This window comes from Pezoporus wallicus, unplaced genomic scaffold (assembly GCF_028554395.1).
Source record: "Pezoporus wallicus isolate ANWC-B61680 ecotype Strahan unplaced genomic scaffold, APGP_CSIRO_Pwel_v1 contig_593, whole genome shotgun sequence".
In the NCBI taxonomy this organism is placed as follows: domain Eukaryota; kingdom Metazoa; phylum Chordata; class Aves; order Psittaciformes; family Psittacidae; genus Pezoporus; species Pezoporus wallicus.
The window spans coordinates 6,883,058-6,902,543 of NW_026642342.1; the positions used below are offsets into that span (position 1 = coordinate 6,883,058).

The 19,486-nt window shown below is 39.3% G+C and overlaps 2 protein-coding genes across 5 annotated transcripts in view; one reads left to right on the plus strand and one right to left on the minus strand.

The window, feature by feature from the left end:
- Window positions 1–1,849, minus strand: part of GLMN (glomulin, FKBP associated protein) — a 21,482-nt gene extending 19,633 nt beyond the window's left edge. Inside the window, exons 1-3 of one of the 2 annotated variants that reach the window (XM_057429203.1) lie at window positions 1,817–1,849; window positions 760–831; window positions 45–170 (exon numbers count right to left, since the gene is read on the minus strand). In XM_057429203.1, coding sequence (XP_057285186.1) covers window positions 45–170; window positions 760–825 — 192 coding nt within the window. In that variant the 5' untranslated portion in view covers window positions 826–831; window positions 1,817–1,849. The remainder of the gene's footprint in view (window positions 1–44; window positions 171–759; window positions 832–1,816) is intronic. The other variant, XM_057429202.1, reaches the window with a different exon arrangement.
- Window positions 1,850–2,292: 443 nt separating this feature from the next.
- Window positions 2,293–19,486, plus strand: part of RPAP2 (RNA polymerase II associated protein 2) — a 38,289-nt gene continuing 21,095 nt past the window's right edge. For 2 of the 3 annotated variants that reach the window (XM_057429195.1, XM_057429194.1), the window contains exons 1-10: window positions 2,306–2,371; window positions 3,518–3,563; window positions 4,554–4,668; window positions 5,362–5,460; window positions 6,529–6,594; window positions 7,797–7,885; window positions 10,130–10,165; window positions 11,021–11,945; window positions 12,244–12,338; window positions 13,860–13,940. In XM_057429195.1, coding sequence (XP_057285178.1) covers window positions 2,311–2,371; window positions 3,518–3,563; window positions 4,554–4,668; window positions 5,362–5,460; window positions 6,529–6,594; window positions 7,797–7,885; window positions 10,130–10,165; window positions 11,021–11,945; window positions 12,244–12,338; window positions 13,860–13,940 — 1,613 coding nt within the window. In that variant the 5' untranslated portion in view covers window positions 2,306–2,310. Of the gene's footprint in view, window positions 2,372–3,517; window positions 3,564–4,553; window positions 4,669–5,361; window positions 5,461–6,528; window positions 6,595–7,796; window positions 7,886–10,129; window positions 10,166–11,020; window positions 11,946–12,243; window positions 12,339–13,859; window positions 13,941–19,486 lie in introns of all 3 variants that reach the window. The other variant, XM_057429193.1, reaches the window with a different exon arrangement.

A 19,486-nucleotide genomic window follows, 5' to 3' on the forward strand; every position in this document is an offset into this window, starting at 1 on the left:
TAAGTTAGTGCACAAGTAATATACAGCACATACTTAAAACTCACCTTATTTTTCTCATTTTGAATTACTTCTAATAACTGAGCTGCATACCCATCTTCTAAACATTTCTGACCTGCTACCTGAAACAGATTAAAATCTTCTCCTTTGAAGTCAGCTTCTTCCAGAATTTGCTGGAAAGAAAATATGCATATTCAATCCCACACTTATAAAAGGCAAATAAAAAATAAGAAAATCCAAGCTTTCATATCAAAATTAAATATAGTGTCATCATAACTGTTCTTAGATACATCTTTCACGTATTAAAAAAGCTACGGAGAGCTACTACAGAAGACAAAGCAGGACTTCAATAGTACTAAGTCTGACTACAACATACTAATTGGAAGATGGATTTTCTACAACAACCTGCCAGGGATTTGTTCCTTTAGACAGGTACTGCTGAATGCAAGAATACTTCTTTCTCCAGAAAGCAGCTGTCAAGGAGCTTGGGTAGACAAGTCCGTTAGTGACATGGGTTAGTGGTGGCCTTGGCAGTGCTGGGGAATGGTTGGACTTGACGATCTTAAAGGTCTTTTCCAACCTGGTTCATTCTGTGATTCTATGATAAGTGCTATGGAGAAGTCAATGAAAAATGAAGGATCAACTTAGCTGCCCAATGAGTTTAGCTGTCTTCTGTTTTGGGGTCATTTTGGTTTTAATTACAATATATGAAAAGAAATACACACTGCTTGCACTTGTTACTCTTATGGAAAGATTACTTACACATCTTTGTATTATGGCTTGAAGCTCATCAACCGCCATTGTAGTTTGCCTTTGATCTTCTGGCATTGAAAACTAATTAAAGAGTGCAATATTAAAACACATGAAGTAAAAACAGAGACAGACACTGCATTTTCTGGGTCTTTTCTCACCAGAGGAGCTCCTGCTCAGCCCTGTCTGGAACACTCTAACCTCATGCCTGGGATACGCACAGCTGACCCAACCACCATGCCAGTTTTTACCAACTAGTCCAATCAAGATTACATATATAATAACATTTATTTCTTTCTAGTCTCTAGGTGAGACTATTTCAGTGGCCTTTTACCTCTAGATACTACAATGTAAAACTTTCTTGGTAAAAGCAATTAGCTTAAACATTTGAATAATGTTAAGTATATACAAAGTTTTACATAGTCAGGATCACAAATCACAGATAAAATCAAGCTTGGTTATCCCATGTAATACACCACAGGCATAATCTTTAAGCAATGCTATATGCCTAAACCTGGTTATATGATTACTATGAGCATCAGTTATTTCCACACCTGGACAACTCTTCACCAAAACACCCAAGTTCCACATTTATACAAACACATCAATGTAACATCCTCAAGCTTTCCTCTTACATTTGTCCTATGCTGTGTCACACAACATCTGGATTACTAAAACATGAACTGGATGTTTACAAAAAAGAGGCAAAATCCTAGAAAGCATCTATGTGTGAGTTTTATTATTTAATGAACAAACAACTCATGTTCTATTCCCAACAGCCTATTTTAACATTTTCACGTCACTGCAGTCTATCCACGTGTCAAGCCTGTCATTTTAATTTGGTCATTATCATACACTTTATTACCATATGCTGTAAATAAGCTCTTCATTTTACAGGATGTTACTAGTCTTCCCAAAACAATTTAAACATTTAACATTTAAACATTTAAATTTAAACAAATTGAACATTTAAACAAATACTTAAACTAAACATTTAAACAATGAAACGTCCTTCTGAACGCCCATATTCGTGCATTGTCAACCCTCGGTCACTTCACAGTGTACTTACAGCCTTGACACATGCCCTGAATGAACACCCCCCGAGCTGCCCCAGGGACTTATCTTTAATACTTAATCCAGTTTAAGTCTTCCCAGAGGTTTCAGCGGCAAGCTGACAGCAGCTGAACCATGTGAGACGGAAGCCTCCCAGCCACGGCTGAACTAGCAAGCACCAGGCCGCCCTCCCGCTACCCACCGGCTCGGCTCACCTCAGCGGCCGCAGCCCCCACACCGATCAGCCGTGCCCGCCGCAGCCCTCACACCGATCAGCCGTGCCCCTTCGCAGCCCTCACACCGATCAGCCGTGCCCCCCGCAGCCCTCACACCGATCAGCCGTGCCCGCCGCAGCCCTCACACCGATCAGCCGCGCCCCTCCGCACCGACCGCTCCCCACACAGCTCGGCAGCCTCCCGCTGCGCCCGGCCCACGCCACGCCGCGATGGCGGCTCCGCCTCCGGGTGAAAGGTCAGAGGGCGCGAATGAAGGAGGGAGCGGGCAGGCGCGATGATGGCGGCCGGGAAGTCGCGATGCAGCGAGAAGGGGAAAGTCAGCCGGCGGCGTAAAGGTAGGTTCCGGGCTTGCTCTTCCCGTCCGGTGCTTTGGGCTCTGCTCTTAAGGACTCGCACAACTCGCTGTACCCGGGGGAGCGGCTGGGCGGGCTCGGCGGTGGGCCGAGTGAGGGGGGGTCGGCCTCCACGCTGTGGGAGTCCTAGGGCCCGGTGGTCGTGCAGCCGGTCGGAAAACGGCGTATTCCAAGGATAACAGCCCGTTTGGGACCCTATCTGGAGTACGGCGTCCAGCTCTGGAGTCCTCAGTACAGGAAAGACATGGACCTGTTGGAGAGGGATCCAGGAGAAGGTCACAAAAATCATTAGAGGGCTGGAGCGCTTCTGTGAATAAAGGCTGAGAGACTTGGGATTGTTCCGCTTGGAGAAAACTTCGCGGAGACCCAGTTGCCGTCTTTCAATTCTTAAAAGGAGCCTATAAACATGAGGGAGACTTTTTAGCGGCACCTGTTGCAATAGGAGGAGTGATGGTTTTAAACTGAAAGAGGGGTGATTTAGGCTGGATGTGAGGAAGAAATGTTTTACAATGAGGGTGGTAAAACGCTGGCCAGAGAGGTGGTGGATGCACCATCCCCGAAGACATTCAAGACCAGCCTGGGTGTGGTTCTGGACAACCTGGTCTACTTGAAGATGTTCCTGTTCGTTGCAGGGGAGGTTGGAAGAGGTGAGCTTGGAAGGTCTCTTTTGATGTAAACCATTCTACAATTGTATGGTTATTTTCCCTCACTATGTTCCTTGTCTTAAGGGAGCCGCTGCCCTAGTCCCCCATGTCAGTATGCAGGTCAGGGCAGGCAGAGCCTTGGGGCAGCCTGCAGAGGTGAGTGGAGAGCCAGGGTAAGTACGATTGGCAGAAAATGACTGTCAGAATTACTTTTCCCTTAGCTTGCTAGCTATATAGAACATGGTGAGTGAGAGTATGAAGGGAGTTGGGCCTTTCTGTCCTCACACTTATGAGAAGCATGTTCAACTGGTTGCTGAATGATTACTAGCTTACTGGGGTCACTCTCGGCCACAAAAGCAAGTTTCTAAGCAATTCTTGTGATTATGCTTACTGTTTAGAGGTTTAATATTTTTCAGATTCTGTGGTTTTCCACTGTTAAAAAAAGTACACTCCTGTATTTCTATGCGTGTATATTTATTTCTAGGAAATAAGAATCCAGATGCTCTGAAGAATGAAGATGCTGCTCAAAGGTATCATTTCTAACTGATAATTAGCGGCATTCATGTTGGTTTGCCCTAGTTTGAAATCTCATTCTCTGCCTCGCATGTTTTTTTGCTTTCTCAGAGTACTATGGCTTTCAGGCAATTGCCAGCATCAGCGTCTTGTGGGCTTGTTTGGAGTGATGCTGTGTAACTTCTAACAGCATGCACATACATACCTTGGATAATACACTAATAGTTTATGACTTTAATCTCCCCCGTTGTATTTCCCTAGTCCGTAGTGCTTGCTCTTTGTCATCTTAACTTCTCTGCATACCTGCTGTTTTTCTTTATTCACTTTAAAACCAAACTTGAGAGGAAAAAACACTTTTTGCCATGGACATTTACCTGAATATTCACTTGGTTCTGTAACAGAGGTAGACTTCCAGTGTAGACCTCTGTTGGTTAGGACAGCAGAATTCACTGTTCATTGACAGCCTCTGTGGAAAGCACTGCCAAATGGAAATCAAGCAGAGATGCTTGTTTTCTGAGTATTTGCTGGCAACACAATAGTGGCAAGACTCAGGAGCACTCAGGAAAGTTACTGAAGTGGGATTTATTAGTTTTATCCTTTACTTTGTACCCTCACACTTAGTCTTGTCCCAGTCCTTTTTTCTTCCTGTTCTTTATGTTTCATTCAGCTCCCGTACTACTGGCAACACTCCCTAAATTGTTCATCCCAGGCTCTTTGTGCAGCCAGTCCTGTGTTTCCCTCTTCTGCAAGAAGAGTTGTGTAACCTTGTATGGCAATAATGTAGTGCAAAAAGAGTCGATGCTTTTCCTGACCAGGGTGGAAATAAAGCAGACCAAGGTTGGAAACTCCTTTGTGGTTACTCCAGAATTACTGGTCCATTACTTTGTACTTTTGCTTTGTTTGCCCAACATGGTGTGATGCAGAAAAATGTAAGCTACTGTATTTCAGAAAGATAAAGATATGATGGGAGAATTGTTTATGAAGTCTGCCCTCCGTGTCTGTTACAGGAAAGCAGCTCTGGAGGCTGCTGTGAGAAAGAAGATTGAATTTGAAAAAAAGGCGTTGAATATTGTTGAACAGCTCCTGGAAGAGAACATTACTGAAGAGTTCCTTCTGAATTGTGTAGGTGTTGCAAGTTTCATACTGTTCTGTATTTTTTATGTTCAGATTTACTTATTTAAGTTCTTGGAATGATTTACTGCAGTTTAAAATAGACAAACCATTTATTCCCTCTCATCAGCTCTGATGATGATTGTCTTATTTTAAGGGTTCTGCTGCTGCTGATTGCCTTATTTTCAAGGGCTCTGTGGTGAAAACATGCCCTAGTTTTGCAGGACTATTCATTTATTACTCCTCACGTTATTACCACAGCCTTTGTTAATGCCTCTGTGGTTCTGGGCTGATAGATGAAGTATAAAAATTTAGGTCTATTATCACATCATCTGTGAATTCAGACAAAGTGTCTGTAATGCTCCACAGCTTATCAAGCAGCACAGTTTTGCTGGAATGGTATGATGATTGCTTCTGTTAAGGTTGTAAATATGTGTAAAAAGCCATATATATATTACTGAGGTAGGTGCCACACTAGAGGCAAAATTATGAAGATCTTGTATATGTAAGAAGTGTCCATGTCTGTCTTCTTTCCCTGTTTACCCTGTTACTGTTTTTACTGTATAGGTTCTAAGTGTTATTTATTAAACTTTCTAGGTAACTGTTACAAAATTAAAAATATTTACTTGCTTACAAGATGTTTCGAGTACAAAAAGTGGCAGATTTTCCAGTATCTGTTGTTGAACTATTCCCTTGTCATTTTAGGGAAAATATATTACCCCATCTCACTATAAAGACATTGTTGATGAACGGTCTATCATCAAACTGTGTGGTTACCCTCTATGTCAAAATAAACTGGAAAATGTAAGTTGTTTTTTCTTAATGCTACTCCCATAAAAATCTCTTCACAGTTTTTATTCTCTTGCATTTTCTTGTTAATTTTCAACTGCCAATATTAAACATAGATTAAAATACTGTCAAGTAATGGGCCAGGCATCATATCATTCTGTGTCAGTATAATCCTTTTGAAGTAACAGGTATCATTTGATCAGTTGACAACCATTAGTATACGACAGAATCAGCATCTACTTTGACAGTAATAAAGATGAATGAGGTATGGCGCCGTGTCCATCCTTTGTGCATGCAGAAACTTTCTAATTTTGTTCCTTCAGTGTAACCACATATGTGAGAAAGATTGAAGTGGAAAAAATAATACAACACAGGGATATTACTGTGTGAATGCATATACATCTGCTCTAAAAACGTATGTTTCCTGTGTCAGAATTGTAATCATGCTTATTTAGGTTTGGTAAGTTGGAGCTCAAGCAAAAGTCAGAGTCCAGTTAGATAGCCTGTGATGAAATACCAGTTGTGGTACACCTGATGCTCTGAAAAGAACTTACTCAAGTGAGAAAAATTTTGCTGTTTTGGACTTCTTACGTCTCCACATAAGTTCACTGGGAAACTGCATTACATTTTAAGTTCCTTTCTAGGTTTGTGTGGGTAGTGGTGGGGGTCTCTGATAGTAGTCTCGCATGTGTATAAGTAGGTATGGATTAAAGAAGGACCTGTCTGTAATTGCTCAACACTTACATGTGAGTAAATTTCCTACAAAGCATCTCCATTGTTTGGTGCTAGCTCTTGTAGATCTGAAGTTGTCCTCTACTGATGGCGAGATGTAAATGATTAAAGATAAATTGCCATTCCAACCATAACAGTTCTGTGATTCTGAGAGTCTTAACATCTGAGAAGGTAAAGTATCAAAAGGACTGAGAGGAAAAAGTGGTTGTGGTATGCAATTCAGTTAAAACAGAACCTGTTACACATTAAAATAGATGAATTAGGAATGAAGTTTTCTGTAATGTCATGATGAAAGCAACAGTCTTGCTGATGAAAGCAACAGTCTCGCTGATGAAAGCATTTTTGGTTTAGGTGCTGAAACAGAAGTACAGAATTTCAACAAAAACAAACAGAGTTTATGACATCACAGAAAGAAAGGTATGGAAACAAGTCTATTTCTAAAATGTATTTGATATTGTCTCAGCATCAGAAATACTGTTTTGTAACAGCATTCATGTAGTGGCTTGATTTTGAGCCAGTGGGGTTCTTGGGAAAATAATTTTCATGAACTGTTAGAATATGAAGGTTTTCATGCATTTCAATTTCTAGTTGTTCTCTTTGGAAAGAGAAAACTCCACGTTTTCTAAGTTTAAACATAAAATAGAAATTTTTACTTGGTTTGAATGTGGTGCAGCTGATCAGTTAAAGACATCTGTGAAGAAGTGTTCTCTGTTTTGCTCCACTGTAGTCAATGAGCTTTAGTAGGGTCAAAGTGGACATCCTTCTCATCCACTCGTTTGTAGTAGTGTGATACAAGTTCCATCTCATGCATTCCTTAGTGTGACTACCTTTAGGGTTCTGCTTTGAGAACTTTTCAGCATAAAACCTACATCTTCACGAAGTCTGTCTCTTTCTTGAAGCATATTCATGTATGGTTACCTAAAGGTCGTCTTTGCCTGCTCACAGGATACTCAGTCACCTATATGTGCTAAGACACTGAATTGTAGGAGAAATGTTTCTAGTTCCAGAAGAAATTTCTTCTGTGTCACTAGTACATATTCCTTTCCTCTGATTACAACTCTGGGATACACAAAACTGCGGGAATTAATTTTTCAAGCTACCAGGCAAGACTCCAAAAAAGTGGGATGTTTTGTCTTGTTCCCTGATGTGCAAGTTTATTTTTCAAAGACGCTGCAATACTTAAGGTGTTTTTCTGAGTACTGCAAAATACCCAGGTTCTGTGGCTAACCAAAATTTTCACTGTTAACTACCTGAATTTAATTGCATGACTTTTATGCTGTATGACCATCTTGTTGGGTTAGGAATTGTTCTTTGAACAGGTTTGGGTGCTTTTTAAATTATTGTCATGTAGACTTCAACACTATTTTGCTTCTCAGTATGTAATAAAAGCACAGAAAGCAGAAAAGCAGGGAAGAAGTAAGAAGCTAAAAGTGGCTTGTGGGGGGTGGGGTGGACCTATTTGTTAGGTTTGGTTTCTCAGATGAATTAAAAACCTGGTCAGAGGCCTAAAAAGAAATGTGAATTGATACTTCAAAAAAAAAAACCCAATTACTTTTCTACCTTTCTATGAATACTGAAGTTGTCTTTAGTAATGTATTCTTGCTTTCTTTCATTTCCAGTGCTTTTGCAGCAACTTTTGCTATAAAGCATCCAAATATTTTGAAGCTCAGATTTCCCAAAGTCCAGTATGGATGCGAGAAGAAGAAAAGTAAGTATAACGTTGTACATCCATTGCTCCTTTTGAGAATATTATTTTCTCTGACCAAGCTGCAATGCTTATTCCTTAGCTGCAGTGAATCAGAATGATTGGGCTGAACTAGAGGTAACTGATGTTAACAGCTTAGCGTGGTGTTGATTTTTAAAGTAGTGTTGCCATATCCATTACAGTAAGTGACATACTTATTGCTACTTGTGACTATTTAGTAGACAAGACTTATGTTAGTTTAGTTTAGACGGAAGACTAGTCATAATTAATAGTCAATTCCTGAACTTTAAATTGTATTTACTGGAACTGGATTTTTCCAAACCTATAGTGTATGAATTCATCTTACTCTGTTACAGGAGATTTTCCAATTTTAACACAGCAGCTGTCTTTGGTCTGAAGGTTAGAGTGTGAACACTTGCACCTCAGAGCAGACTATAACATGAAGAGGTTCTTTATCCTGTCTAAACTTCAAATTGTCCATTTCCTGTTGAAACTTCAGTACACATGTTGGAACAGGGTGATGCAGTCCATGTTCCCTGCTTAGGAAACACAGGCTTGCAAATAATGATTTGAGCCAATGGGTGTCACTGTTTAACAATAGATACTTGCCTAGAGAATGTTCAGCTGAATTTATTCTGCTTTTGTTCTCTAAGGTGCTAATTTTGATAGTCTACTGGTTTTCAACAAAAGAAGCTAGCTGAAATTATATGTTTGAGCTTGTTTTTACAGTTCGGATCAGTCATCTGAATCAGTATCCGATCAATGAGAGAATTGGTTTAGAGCAGCCTTATGGGATCTGAGGGATTTTAATAGGTAAAACTCGTCTCTTAATTGAATGTTTAAGTGAGTTTACCAGTATTTTTGTGCTTTTGTTTTTCTGTCTTTAAAGAAAGTATTTCTAAAATCTCCTTTTATTCTTGACATCAAAAGTGTATAGTTCTGATATGCCTGACATAGTTAATTATGCTGTGGGGAGGGAGGTTTTTCCAAACAACAAACAAAACCCCAGATAGCTCATGGCTAGGTATGTCTGTTTGCACAGTCAGACGTGCACATGCTGATACACATTTACACATTAGGTTATCTGAAATTCTTTTAACAGAAAAGACTGGAAACTCCAAACTCTGAAGAACAGTTATATATAATAACTTAAAGCATTTCATGTTATCACCTTTAGTTCCAAAGTTAATTCATTCGTATGAGTTGTGGAGCTTTCATCTTTTTAAGCCTATGGGGGTTTTTATGTACTGAGATGTGTTAGTGCATTGACTTGCATTTAGTGCATGCTTAAAAGGCTTTCTTTCATTTGTAAAACAAGCAGGTGAGGATTTCGACTTTTAGCATTGTATAAAATGAAGAGCATTGTCATGCTACCTCATAACTGAGTTGAAGCAGATTAACTGCAAGTAGAGCTTTGGAAAGAAACCCATCAGAATTGGTTTAGTAATGTTTCTTAGAGTTTCTGGAAACCTTTGAACCCTGTTTTCTTAAGGCAGGGTAACCTGAGAGCCTAATTTTTACAAAGAAAACTTTTAAATAAATAAAAGATACCCTGAATGTTCATATTTTTTACATTAATTGGGAGCGTTTTCCTGTAAATATCCCAGGATTGTTTTTACTATAGAAACTTTGTGACCTATGAAGATCTTGGCATGTTTACTTTGTTGAAGAGACCAAACAGTGATCTGAAAGCAGTCTACAACTACTTGAAGGGAAGTTGCAAAGATTACAGAGCCAAATTATGCTTGGTTGGTGGCAGAAAACTTAGCAAGGGGTGATAGCCACAAATTATTGCATGAATGGTACAGGTTGGACATTGTGGGGAAAAACTGCACCAAGGTTATAGTGGAATGAAACAGGATACTCAGCAGTGTTTTGAAATCTCCATTTTTGGAGGTTTTCAAGATTTAAACTTCATGAATTTGTGGATGACCTGATCTAGTGCTGGTGACAATTGCAGAGGTCAGACTAGAAACTTCCAGAGGTCCTTCCTGACCAACATTTGTGTGACTTGCTGGTTCTGTTAAATGTTGTTTAATGTAACAGCATCATGCTGCAGGCATATGTCATGCTCTGTGAACTGTTATGTATAAACCTGCTCTCGCTAACCCTGATTTGAACAGAGGGTATTGGATTAGAAGATTCTTGGATATCCCTTCCAACTTCAACTATGTATCCCATGTATTAATCTTTATTTAAAGAGCATTGATTTAGCAGGAAAATCTTCATTCTGTCTTCTTTTTGCAGGCCACCAGACATAGAGCTGCTGAAGAAGGGACAGAGGTACACTGAACAATATTTTTTTTCTGTTATAGGCACTTCTAGTTAGAAATATTAGCATTAAATCAGGTGAAAGGGGAATCTTTGATTTCCTGTGTTATACAAAAGACCTTATTAGAGCCTACACAATGGGGGGGGGATTTCCTTTGTGATTCTAGACCAGCGTATTTGATCTGTATGATTTAGTATACAGCTGCTCTTGGCCTCTATGTCTTAATTGAGCCTGTTGAAATCTGAAACAAATCCACTGTTTATAGTTTGCATATTTTATAACATCTATTCTTTATAAAGAAAATGGTACCAATTATATGTGATGAAAGCTTCTGTGCTTCTTAATCTAAAACATCCGTATCGGCTAAAATGAAATCATGCTACTCTGTCATCTCTCTGTACCTTGCTGTGTATTGTGGTTTTTTTGTTTTGTTTTGTTCGCTTTCTTTTGCAATGGCCATTAGGTGGCAAACTTACATATGCTGAAACCAGCTCTGCTTCTCCCCCTGATTTTAGGATAGTGTATTCCTATATATGTTAAAGCACCCATCTTCATTTTAGAATTGCAGTATTCTTCGTGCTAAGTCATACATTATTCTGTTGTCTTCAGTAATACCTTGTTTACTATTTCTTTTCTAACTGCCAATAAGCAACTGAGAACTCGCTTATCTAAATGGTGTCTACATTTGTCATCTTGATTGCAAAACATCACAAGTCTTCAGTTCAAGATGGCTTTTAGAAGAGCAGCTATGATTCTTAAAGCTTCCCTTCTGCTATAAGAGAAAAATGCTTTATTTATCTAATAAAGAATGAAAAGCAGGTAACACCCTTTCTTATTTCATTGATGGCTTGTGTTTTCTGTTACAGTGGACAGTCTGGAGAAGAAGTGAAAATATGTGATGAGACAATTAAAGCATCCGACATTGAAAATCATAATCCATGTGAATCTGCTTCTCAAGACAAAGCCAGTGACAGCAGTAGTGATACCGAACAAGAATTTGTTTCTTCTGTCCTACCAGGAAGTCAGTCAAGTTCAGCCAGTATTGCACAGCAGTTGCACAGAAACAGCATCCTCAAAAAGAAGCCTGCTCAGAAAGTATATTCCAGCCCTAAAACTGAAGACTCAGATGTGGTAGAAGTCACTGAACGACTATCTAATTGTAAATTAGATGCTCAAGAAGAAAAACGTGCTTGCTCTGGTCATAATGAAGTAACTGTAACACCTTCAACAGGTGTGACCCCAGGGAAACCAAGTGCTTCAGAAAACTGTGAAAATACCTGTGGTTCACAGATAGTTTATCTAGGTGTGAGCAGAAGAGGGGCAGAACATCTTAAAAGAGCACTAGCTAACTCAAAGGAGCATAGAACAGCAGAACTGAGGCATCCAGTTAATTCCAAGGGCAGTTTATTACAAGTGCTTAAGCAAACACTTACAGAATGGAGAACTGAGGAAACTTTAAAATTTCTCTATGGCCCAAACTACAGTTCTTTATGTTCTTCAGAGAGCATAGCATCTGCTGACCGGGAGAATGAAGAGCTTGATGAGGATGACTTAGATACAGCTGATGATCTTAATGCTGGTGCTGTAGGGGGGTCTGAAAACAGTTTGAACTATTCATTACCTTTCACAGGCCCAGGTGGAATAGTTAAGCCAGTGCCTAGTTATGAAAAGTTAAAAGAAGAAACAGAGTTCCTACAACTCCGAGTAAAAGAGTTCTATAAAGGAAAATGCATCTTGGCTGAAGAGGCAGAGACAAGTGCACAAGCAGAGGAACATCCAAGCAAAGATGAGGTAAGTGTCCAGTGGAATAGTGTTGAGGCAGTTTTGTTTCTGTCATCGTAAGTGGATAAGTATCTAGCATAGGGAAGGGGAAAAGCAGGTTAACACACTGTACATTGGGTCAGATTAAGCAAGCTTCTGTGCAGTAAGTTTTTGTGTTGTTTTTCTGTGTTTAGGTTGTTTGGTTTTTTTCTATTTGGGGTTAAGAGTTTTCTTATGTTTAAACATTTATTGTTAAGCTGTGACTATTTTGATGCATTGACTTTGAAATATTATGTTATAGCTGTTAAAGTTTTTTTGTCTGGTACAGGATGATCAGCAGGAAGATCTCACCTTCCCACTTGTTGATTCAAATGCACAAATGCAGATTAGAAAGAGAATCGTCCTTGAAAAACTCAGAAAAGTGTAAGTATCCTTTACTTTGGTGAGTGTCAAGCTGAAGTCGCTGCTCATTCAGCATCATTTAACGTAACAAACACTATGCAAGGACATTCTGGCTTTTTCTAGGTGGCCTTAGCCATAACTTAAACCTGTTACTGCCCTAAAGAACTTATTTCTGAGACAGTCATCTGTGGTACAGTTGCAAAGGTTAGTTGTTACAGGCATTCAGCTTTTCTGTGGTTGTAGTTTGTGTTAGCAGCCAAACTAGATTTTCCTAAAACACTTCATTCTGTTTCTCTCTACCTGCTAAAAGTGTGGATGAGCCACAGACATGGAATCAAACCATGCTTCAGGTAAGGTGGCTCTCTCTGACCTTTCTGTCAGTGTCACAGGACTAGTAAAGCAGTTTCTCAACACCTTCAAAATTTTCCCCAAGTTTATCAGTCATTTTCAGCCTCTAGCAAAATTTCTGTTAAAAGTTTGGTACTTGATAAATAGGGGGTAAGAAAAACAGACTGAATTTTTTCATCTTTGAAGGTTTTATTCTTGACTATCTGCTTCTTTAGTTGGTTGCTTTAAATATCATGCCATGCAGTAGTCCTGTCACACTCCAGTCATAGAGACAATGTTCATTGTGATAAAACAATGATTTGTTGGTGTGTTGAGATGAGGTAAATGGGCATATGAGCCAGCGTCCCAAGAGCCCTGTGTTCAGTTTTTGTAAAACAGGCAGTGATAGAAAGGTGAATCGAAGTCTTGATTCTTCAGCAGTATTGATGCATCATATGCATATAAATGTAAATAACTGGATATTCAAATGCAAGAGGATAGTAACTATTAAACAAGTAAATAGAGGCAAAAGTTTAATCCTGAATGTGAAAACCAATGCATGTTATTTCCAGCATCTGGGGATACTGACAGCTAGTTAAATAGCACGTGTGGTTTGTTGTGTGCTGTATCAGTTTTACACACAGTCAAACAGGGAGGCAGTCTGTAGTCTTCTTTCTTTTTAAATGTTCTGATGACCTTACTATTCTCTTGGTTTCAACTATCAGGCTTACAGTGGAATGTTATTCTTGCTGCAGCCATGTGAGCCTGCAGTTAGCAGATATATTCTCTGTGCAAACCTTATTTAGACATGCAGTTTCCTTTAGTCTGTTAATTTTAAACCAAATAAATACAAATATTTGAAACATTTATGACACTTTGATGTCTAACCCTCATAATGTAGACACTTTGATTTTTTTGGTAAGGATGTCCTGTCAGAACAGAAACATGAAGTTAATAATAGTAGTAGTAAAACTATGTTTAGTTGTTTTTCATGTTCACACTGAACTAGAAATTCTTATTTGTAAAAACAAGCCATTACAAAGTGAAGGTGTTGCCCAGACACCACTCAGAGGAATCTGAAATGTAAATCACTGGCCTCATCTGCTGCACAAAAGTCCATCTCTTACTAACTTTGCTGAGCTTTGATGGAAGGCCTCCTTGAGAAGAAATAAGAAAGAGGAAAGTGTATATTGACTGGTGTCTTTTGCCTTCCAGACTGCCTGCAGTTTTGGGCCCTCTTCAGATTACTCCGGGTGATGTTTATACAGAGCTGAAAAATCTTGTCAGAACTTTCCGGTGAGTATTGGTCTTTATTTGGAGATTCTTTTTGCTTGATTAATTAAACATGCTGTTGAATGTTTGTGATTTAGACACTGAGAGGGCCCCATTGCGGATTTGCCCTTTCCTAGCTGTGTGTTCATGTAGTTAATGTCACGTTCCCTGTGGACTTACAAGTCAAGCCTTTCCCTGCTCCTGCCAGTGGCTAGGTCACCAGGAGTATTTGTAGGTTTCTAAAAACTAGGCCAGTGGTCTCTGGAGGATGGTGGTGAGTCTTTTAAAAGTTCTGCTACCTCGTCACCTCCTATTAAGTGTGAGTTTCTGAGATCTGTCGCTTTCTTTTGCTCTGGCTCCCTACAGCTGGGCTAAATGGTTTTACTGTGATTCATAATTGTTACCACTAACTTCTAGAGCCAGGAATAAGGTCCGGTTTGGCCTGTCCCCTTTCCTATTTCAAGGGGAAGTAGGTCTAGTGGACACTTTAACACCACAGCTGAAGTTTCTGGTTCAGTCAGAAGCAGTAGAGGCAGTATTTGGAAACACTGGTATAAAGAGGGAGGGAGAGAAAACGGCATGGTGGTAACTTCTCTGAGCAATTTTAGGTTTTCTTTAGGACATAGATATCATAACTTGGACCTAGATTACGTCCTGCATCTTGAAGTATTGTCAGGAAAAGGAGCAACAGCAGTTGCTAACTCTATGTACATTGTCACTCTTGAAAATTTCCCCCCAAATCCCCAACTTGCAAGAGGTTTGCATGTAAGTTATCCAAAACTCATTCATGTGGTTTTTGTTTTGGTGCATAGAAACCCATCTCTACCTGATTCCTTACGATTTATCTGACATCTGGTAGGACAGCACTAAAACACATAGCAAGGAATTGCCCATTTAGATATGGAGGATATTCTTTTCCTTTCTGGTGGCTCTCTGCATGATCTCTAAGACTTGTTAGTGTTTGAACTTGATTCTGTAGTTGAAGTCTTTTAAGATGTGATTAACCTTTTATTTTACCAACAGCACTGAAACCAGGGAAGGTATTTTGGGTTATATTGGAGCAGCATGTATATACTGTGTGTATATAAATACATATCACTACTATTTGAATAAGATCTTGGTGACTTCAAATAGTTTTGTTGCTCTGCTGTCTAAATGCTTAACAGTCACTTTAGCTTATGGATTGAAACTGGAAAAACTGCATTTGATCTCTCTGTCTGCTTTTATATGATTTATTATGTAGTAATTCCTGGAGGTTCTCAAAACCAGAACCTCTGTATTAAATAATTTTTGCTATGCAAAGACAATGTGGCCTGAATATGATATTTTAAAAGTGGCTTATAGCAAAAGAGCCTCAGAGCCAAAATGGACTTTAAAAACTTAAATCCACAAATGTATGTAAATATACTTACACCATTGAATGAGATCTAATTAATTTGGGCTTTGAACCCAATTCCTGGCTCATGTACCAATAATTTATTATATTTTAAAAGTCTTCCCTGATCTATTTCTGATCCCTAAGATCAACTTTGTGAGTTGAAGTCTTTTCTGTTAGGAAGTTAGTTGAAGATAATGGTAGCAAGTTCGTGGGGCTCTCTTACTGTAAAGATTCCATATATAATTTAAATATATATATATATAATTCCATATAAATTGGATAGTAATTCAGCATTTTGGGAAGGGAACAGTTCAATCAACTGTGGGCACTACACAAGAATTTGTAAGTGCCTTTATACATCTCTCTCTCAAAACAAATGGAGCTTTATAGTCACTGATAGTAAAGCAAAACAAAAATACAGGAAATAGGAAAGCAACAAAAGCCTTTGGGCTCTTTCTCCTTCTTGCATTTCTGATACAGAAGGGTCTGATGAACAAAAGCTGGCTCATGGATATTTAGATGAAGGCATAGGTTTGAATCTCTAGTTCTGTAGACAGGTTTAAATTTACCTAGTATGAGTGGTCTCTCTGATTTTTAGCTGGAATGCTTTGGCAGGGGGCCTGGGATAAGTGTTAAACAGGGTTTATGTTTGCAGGGTATAGAAACTTAAATGCTGCTTTCTTCATTAATGTGGGTAAAATGCTTAATGACTGCGAAGGGAGCACTGGTGAATGCTATTGCTCTTCCGTGCTTTTTTACTGGAAATATTTCGGGCTGAAGAACTTGCCAAAGAAGGTAGGAGATAAAACACATGGCTGTAGTAGAGCTTAGCTGAAGAGGGGTAAAAGAGCATGTGGTGAACTAAGCAACGATTTTCAGCTCCATTGGTTTTTAAAGGAACGCTTGCAGGTCAGCCTCCTTTGGGTAGCATTTTATTCAATCATCAATGCTGGGAAACGCACTAGAGGCATCTCGAGAGACATTTTAGAATGGTTAGAGCTCTTCCCAAACGAAGTCCCTCAGTGCCTGTAAGCTTTTGTTACGAAAACTGAGATGTCAGATAATTCTCCTGGGTGCGTAAGTGCTCTTTGTTAAAAGATCACAAGAAAATCATCTATTTATGTAGAAATTATTGTTAATGTGTGGCTGTTGGGGGATTTTAAAACATAGTATTTCATATTGAAAACAATGTCTTCTGTGTCTTATGATTGCAAGCATTTTTAGTTCCTTTTATGGAGCTTATCATTGACATTGAACTCTAGCAATGAATATGATAGCCCTTTCTTAAAGGTGTGTTCAAGAATTTTTGTTATAGCTTTGTCTTACCTTGTTTCCAAGACAATCTGTTAGCTTTTAAATGTGCATCATGAGTGTATGTTATCTAGTGTACGCACTGATTAATAGGTTTTTAACTATTACTCACGTTGAGTGGAATTTTAGGTTCTGGGTTTCAAGTCCTTTTCTAATGACCTTTTCTCAAGTAAATGGCCCTCTCTTAAAGAGAGCCTGAAGTTATAATAGTAGCACATTTTTGTTGGCTGTTACCAAACTATGGTACTACCAAATGATACTACAGAACGTAAATAAGGGGGTAGAGGAGCTGGGGTTTATGGTTAAGCTGGTCTAGTTGAAGCCTAAAGAAAAACAACATATGCTTTAGTATTTGCCTTTCCTGACCTGGGTTAAATAATTTTGTTTATCTTAGGGCAAGTTGTGGAAAAATTCTAGGTAGCTGAGGTCCCAAAGTCACAGCTTTATGTCCTAATCCCATGGAGACAGCTTGCTGCCTTGCAGAACAGGCAAACAGCCAAACTAACAGGTCACATTCTTGAACTGAAGTTAAATATGCTTACACCTGGGATCTGGCTGCCTGAACAAAAAGGCTGCTTCATTTACAAAGATGCTGATGACTTCACTTTGCAACAAACATCAATTGTAAAATGAAACAAAGAACATCTCCATTTGGGACATGTGTTTTTCACCCAGTGTAAGAACACAGACATGCTGGGCAAAACTGAAAGAGGGCAAACATGGATGGCTTATCAGCACACGTACATTAAGCACCGGTAACTCATTGGTGCTAGCTATTAGTCAAATTCATAGCAACTTGTTAATCATAGATTCATAGATGGCAAGTATATTCTATTATGAGGATAAAAACAAACTTTTAGAAGAGGAAATAACACTCAAGACTGTAATTTATAAATAGGTATAGAGAAAAATACACTTTTAAAATATTATTTTATGTTAACCAGTTACATTTTCTTGCATCTTGTTCATGCTACCTGATGGTACCTGTTCAGCGATAACTATTTAGCATAATAATCCTGGTGTCTTGTCTCATATTCCCCAGTGGACAGTGTTCCTGTTATGCTGTTATTATTTCCTAGAAACCCCAGGAAATGTAATCCTGCTGAGGAAAGGGTGCCGAGCTCCTGCATTGCTGAGTTTCTTTCTCATAATTTCAAGTTTCTTGTGGTCTCTGTCTATGTTCTTGCACAAGGCACTTAGGGATGTGCTTAAATCTGCTGCAACAGCAGGCACTGTTCACAAATCAGGTCATTCTTTGCTAATGGAGTTCTGCTAGCAGAACTGGCATCTGACAGCAGTTAAATAGGAAGACAACTAAAGGAAGAAAAGTAGAACCAATTGTGTATGCTCTTTTTCTGACTTTTTTTGGCTGGACAGGGTGCTGGGCCATTTAATCTAGGTCAGTTCCAGGTTGGACACAGCCTTGAGCAGCATAGTTTTGTGTGAGGCATCCCTGCCTATGGCAGGAGGATTGGAACTAGATGTAAGGTCCTTTCCAACCCAAACCATTCTATGATTCTGTGCTTTGCTAAGAAAGGTTGGACCAGATGATCCTGGAGGTCCCTTCCAATGTGGCATTCTATGATTCTATTTTGGGTTTACTTTTTTTATTTGCTGGTTACTTTAACTTTGGACGCCTCTGTATTCCTGCAATTACTATTACTGGTACTCTTCTGTTTCAGAGTTCACTTTCTTTGGAGGCCGGGCACTAGTCAGTTATTGGAAGGTCATTTGGGAAGGAATTTTTATGCATTTTATGAGGGTGAACCACAACACCCACAGACTAGCAATTAAGAGACCCGCACAGCTATTTGGGATTATCCAGCTTCTGTGGTTTACCTATCCTGCCCTACAGAGGCCAGGAAAGTAGAGATGCTGTTTTGAAATGTTGCATATTGTTTCCTTTCTTTGAGTAGGTGAGGGAGAATTTAGCCAAACTCTTTAACAGAAAACATTTTCACTGCAATACTTCAGTCATGTACACAAAGTTTTGTACAGTTTTAACATTTCCACATTGTATGTTTATGACAGAAATCTAGTGACCTCTCTTCCATGGATTGTTCTGAAGAACAGTTTTTCCTGTAGGCAAGACAAAGAATTAATGAACCGTTTTTACAGAGGACTTGCGCTTCCATGTTTTCTGAAAGCTTTGCTCTTCAGAGGCCTTGGTGTTGACACACAGCTTGTTTTTGAAAGTGACTGCCCTTCCACTGCTCCTTTTTGTTTCAGGCTTCACACCTGTAGGTTGCTAGCTCTAGTCTGATCGGCCTGAAATGTGCACAAGTGTTTTAGTGCAGGTGTTGTACTGAAAGGTTACTCCTTGTGGAAGCCTGACTGTTCATCCAGCCCAGTGACAGTAATACATCAGCAGAGCCACACTGCCGTATCCTGATGGTTGTCTGTGTCTTTTGACTACCTCCTTCATAAACAGCATATTGATGGCAGTGACTAGTGTTCAGACCTTGCCAATCAATACTAACATTGAATAAGAGTTAATTGACACAAATAACTGTACCTGAGAGGTTGTGTACAAGAATGACACCTTACTGTCCTCTAATCAATAATAACTCCTTGTAGAGCACTGAAATAAAGCTGCTTTCTCTATTTGACAGAGTTCTCCCAGATGGCTCAGAGCTGTCTTTTCCATTGTGTCTTACCATAGCAGAATAACTGGAATGTTACGTATGAATTGCCTGTCAGGATGATTCCATCAGGCATTTCTTGGTAGTGTTTATCACTGTCATCAGTACCGAGTCAAGATATTCAGCCTTTGTTTTGTCTCGTGTTCTATAGCTAGAAAATGGTACAGTTTACCAGGTGGAAGCTTTGTTGCCAGCTAATGCCATTAAGCTATTTCAAATAGTAATTGGTAAACATGAAT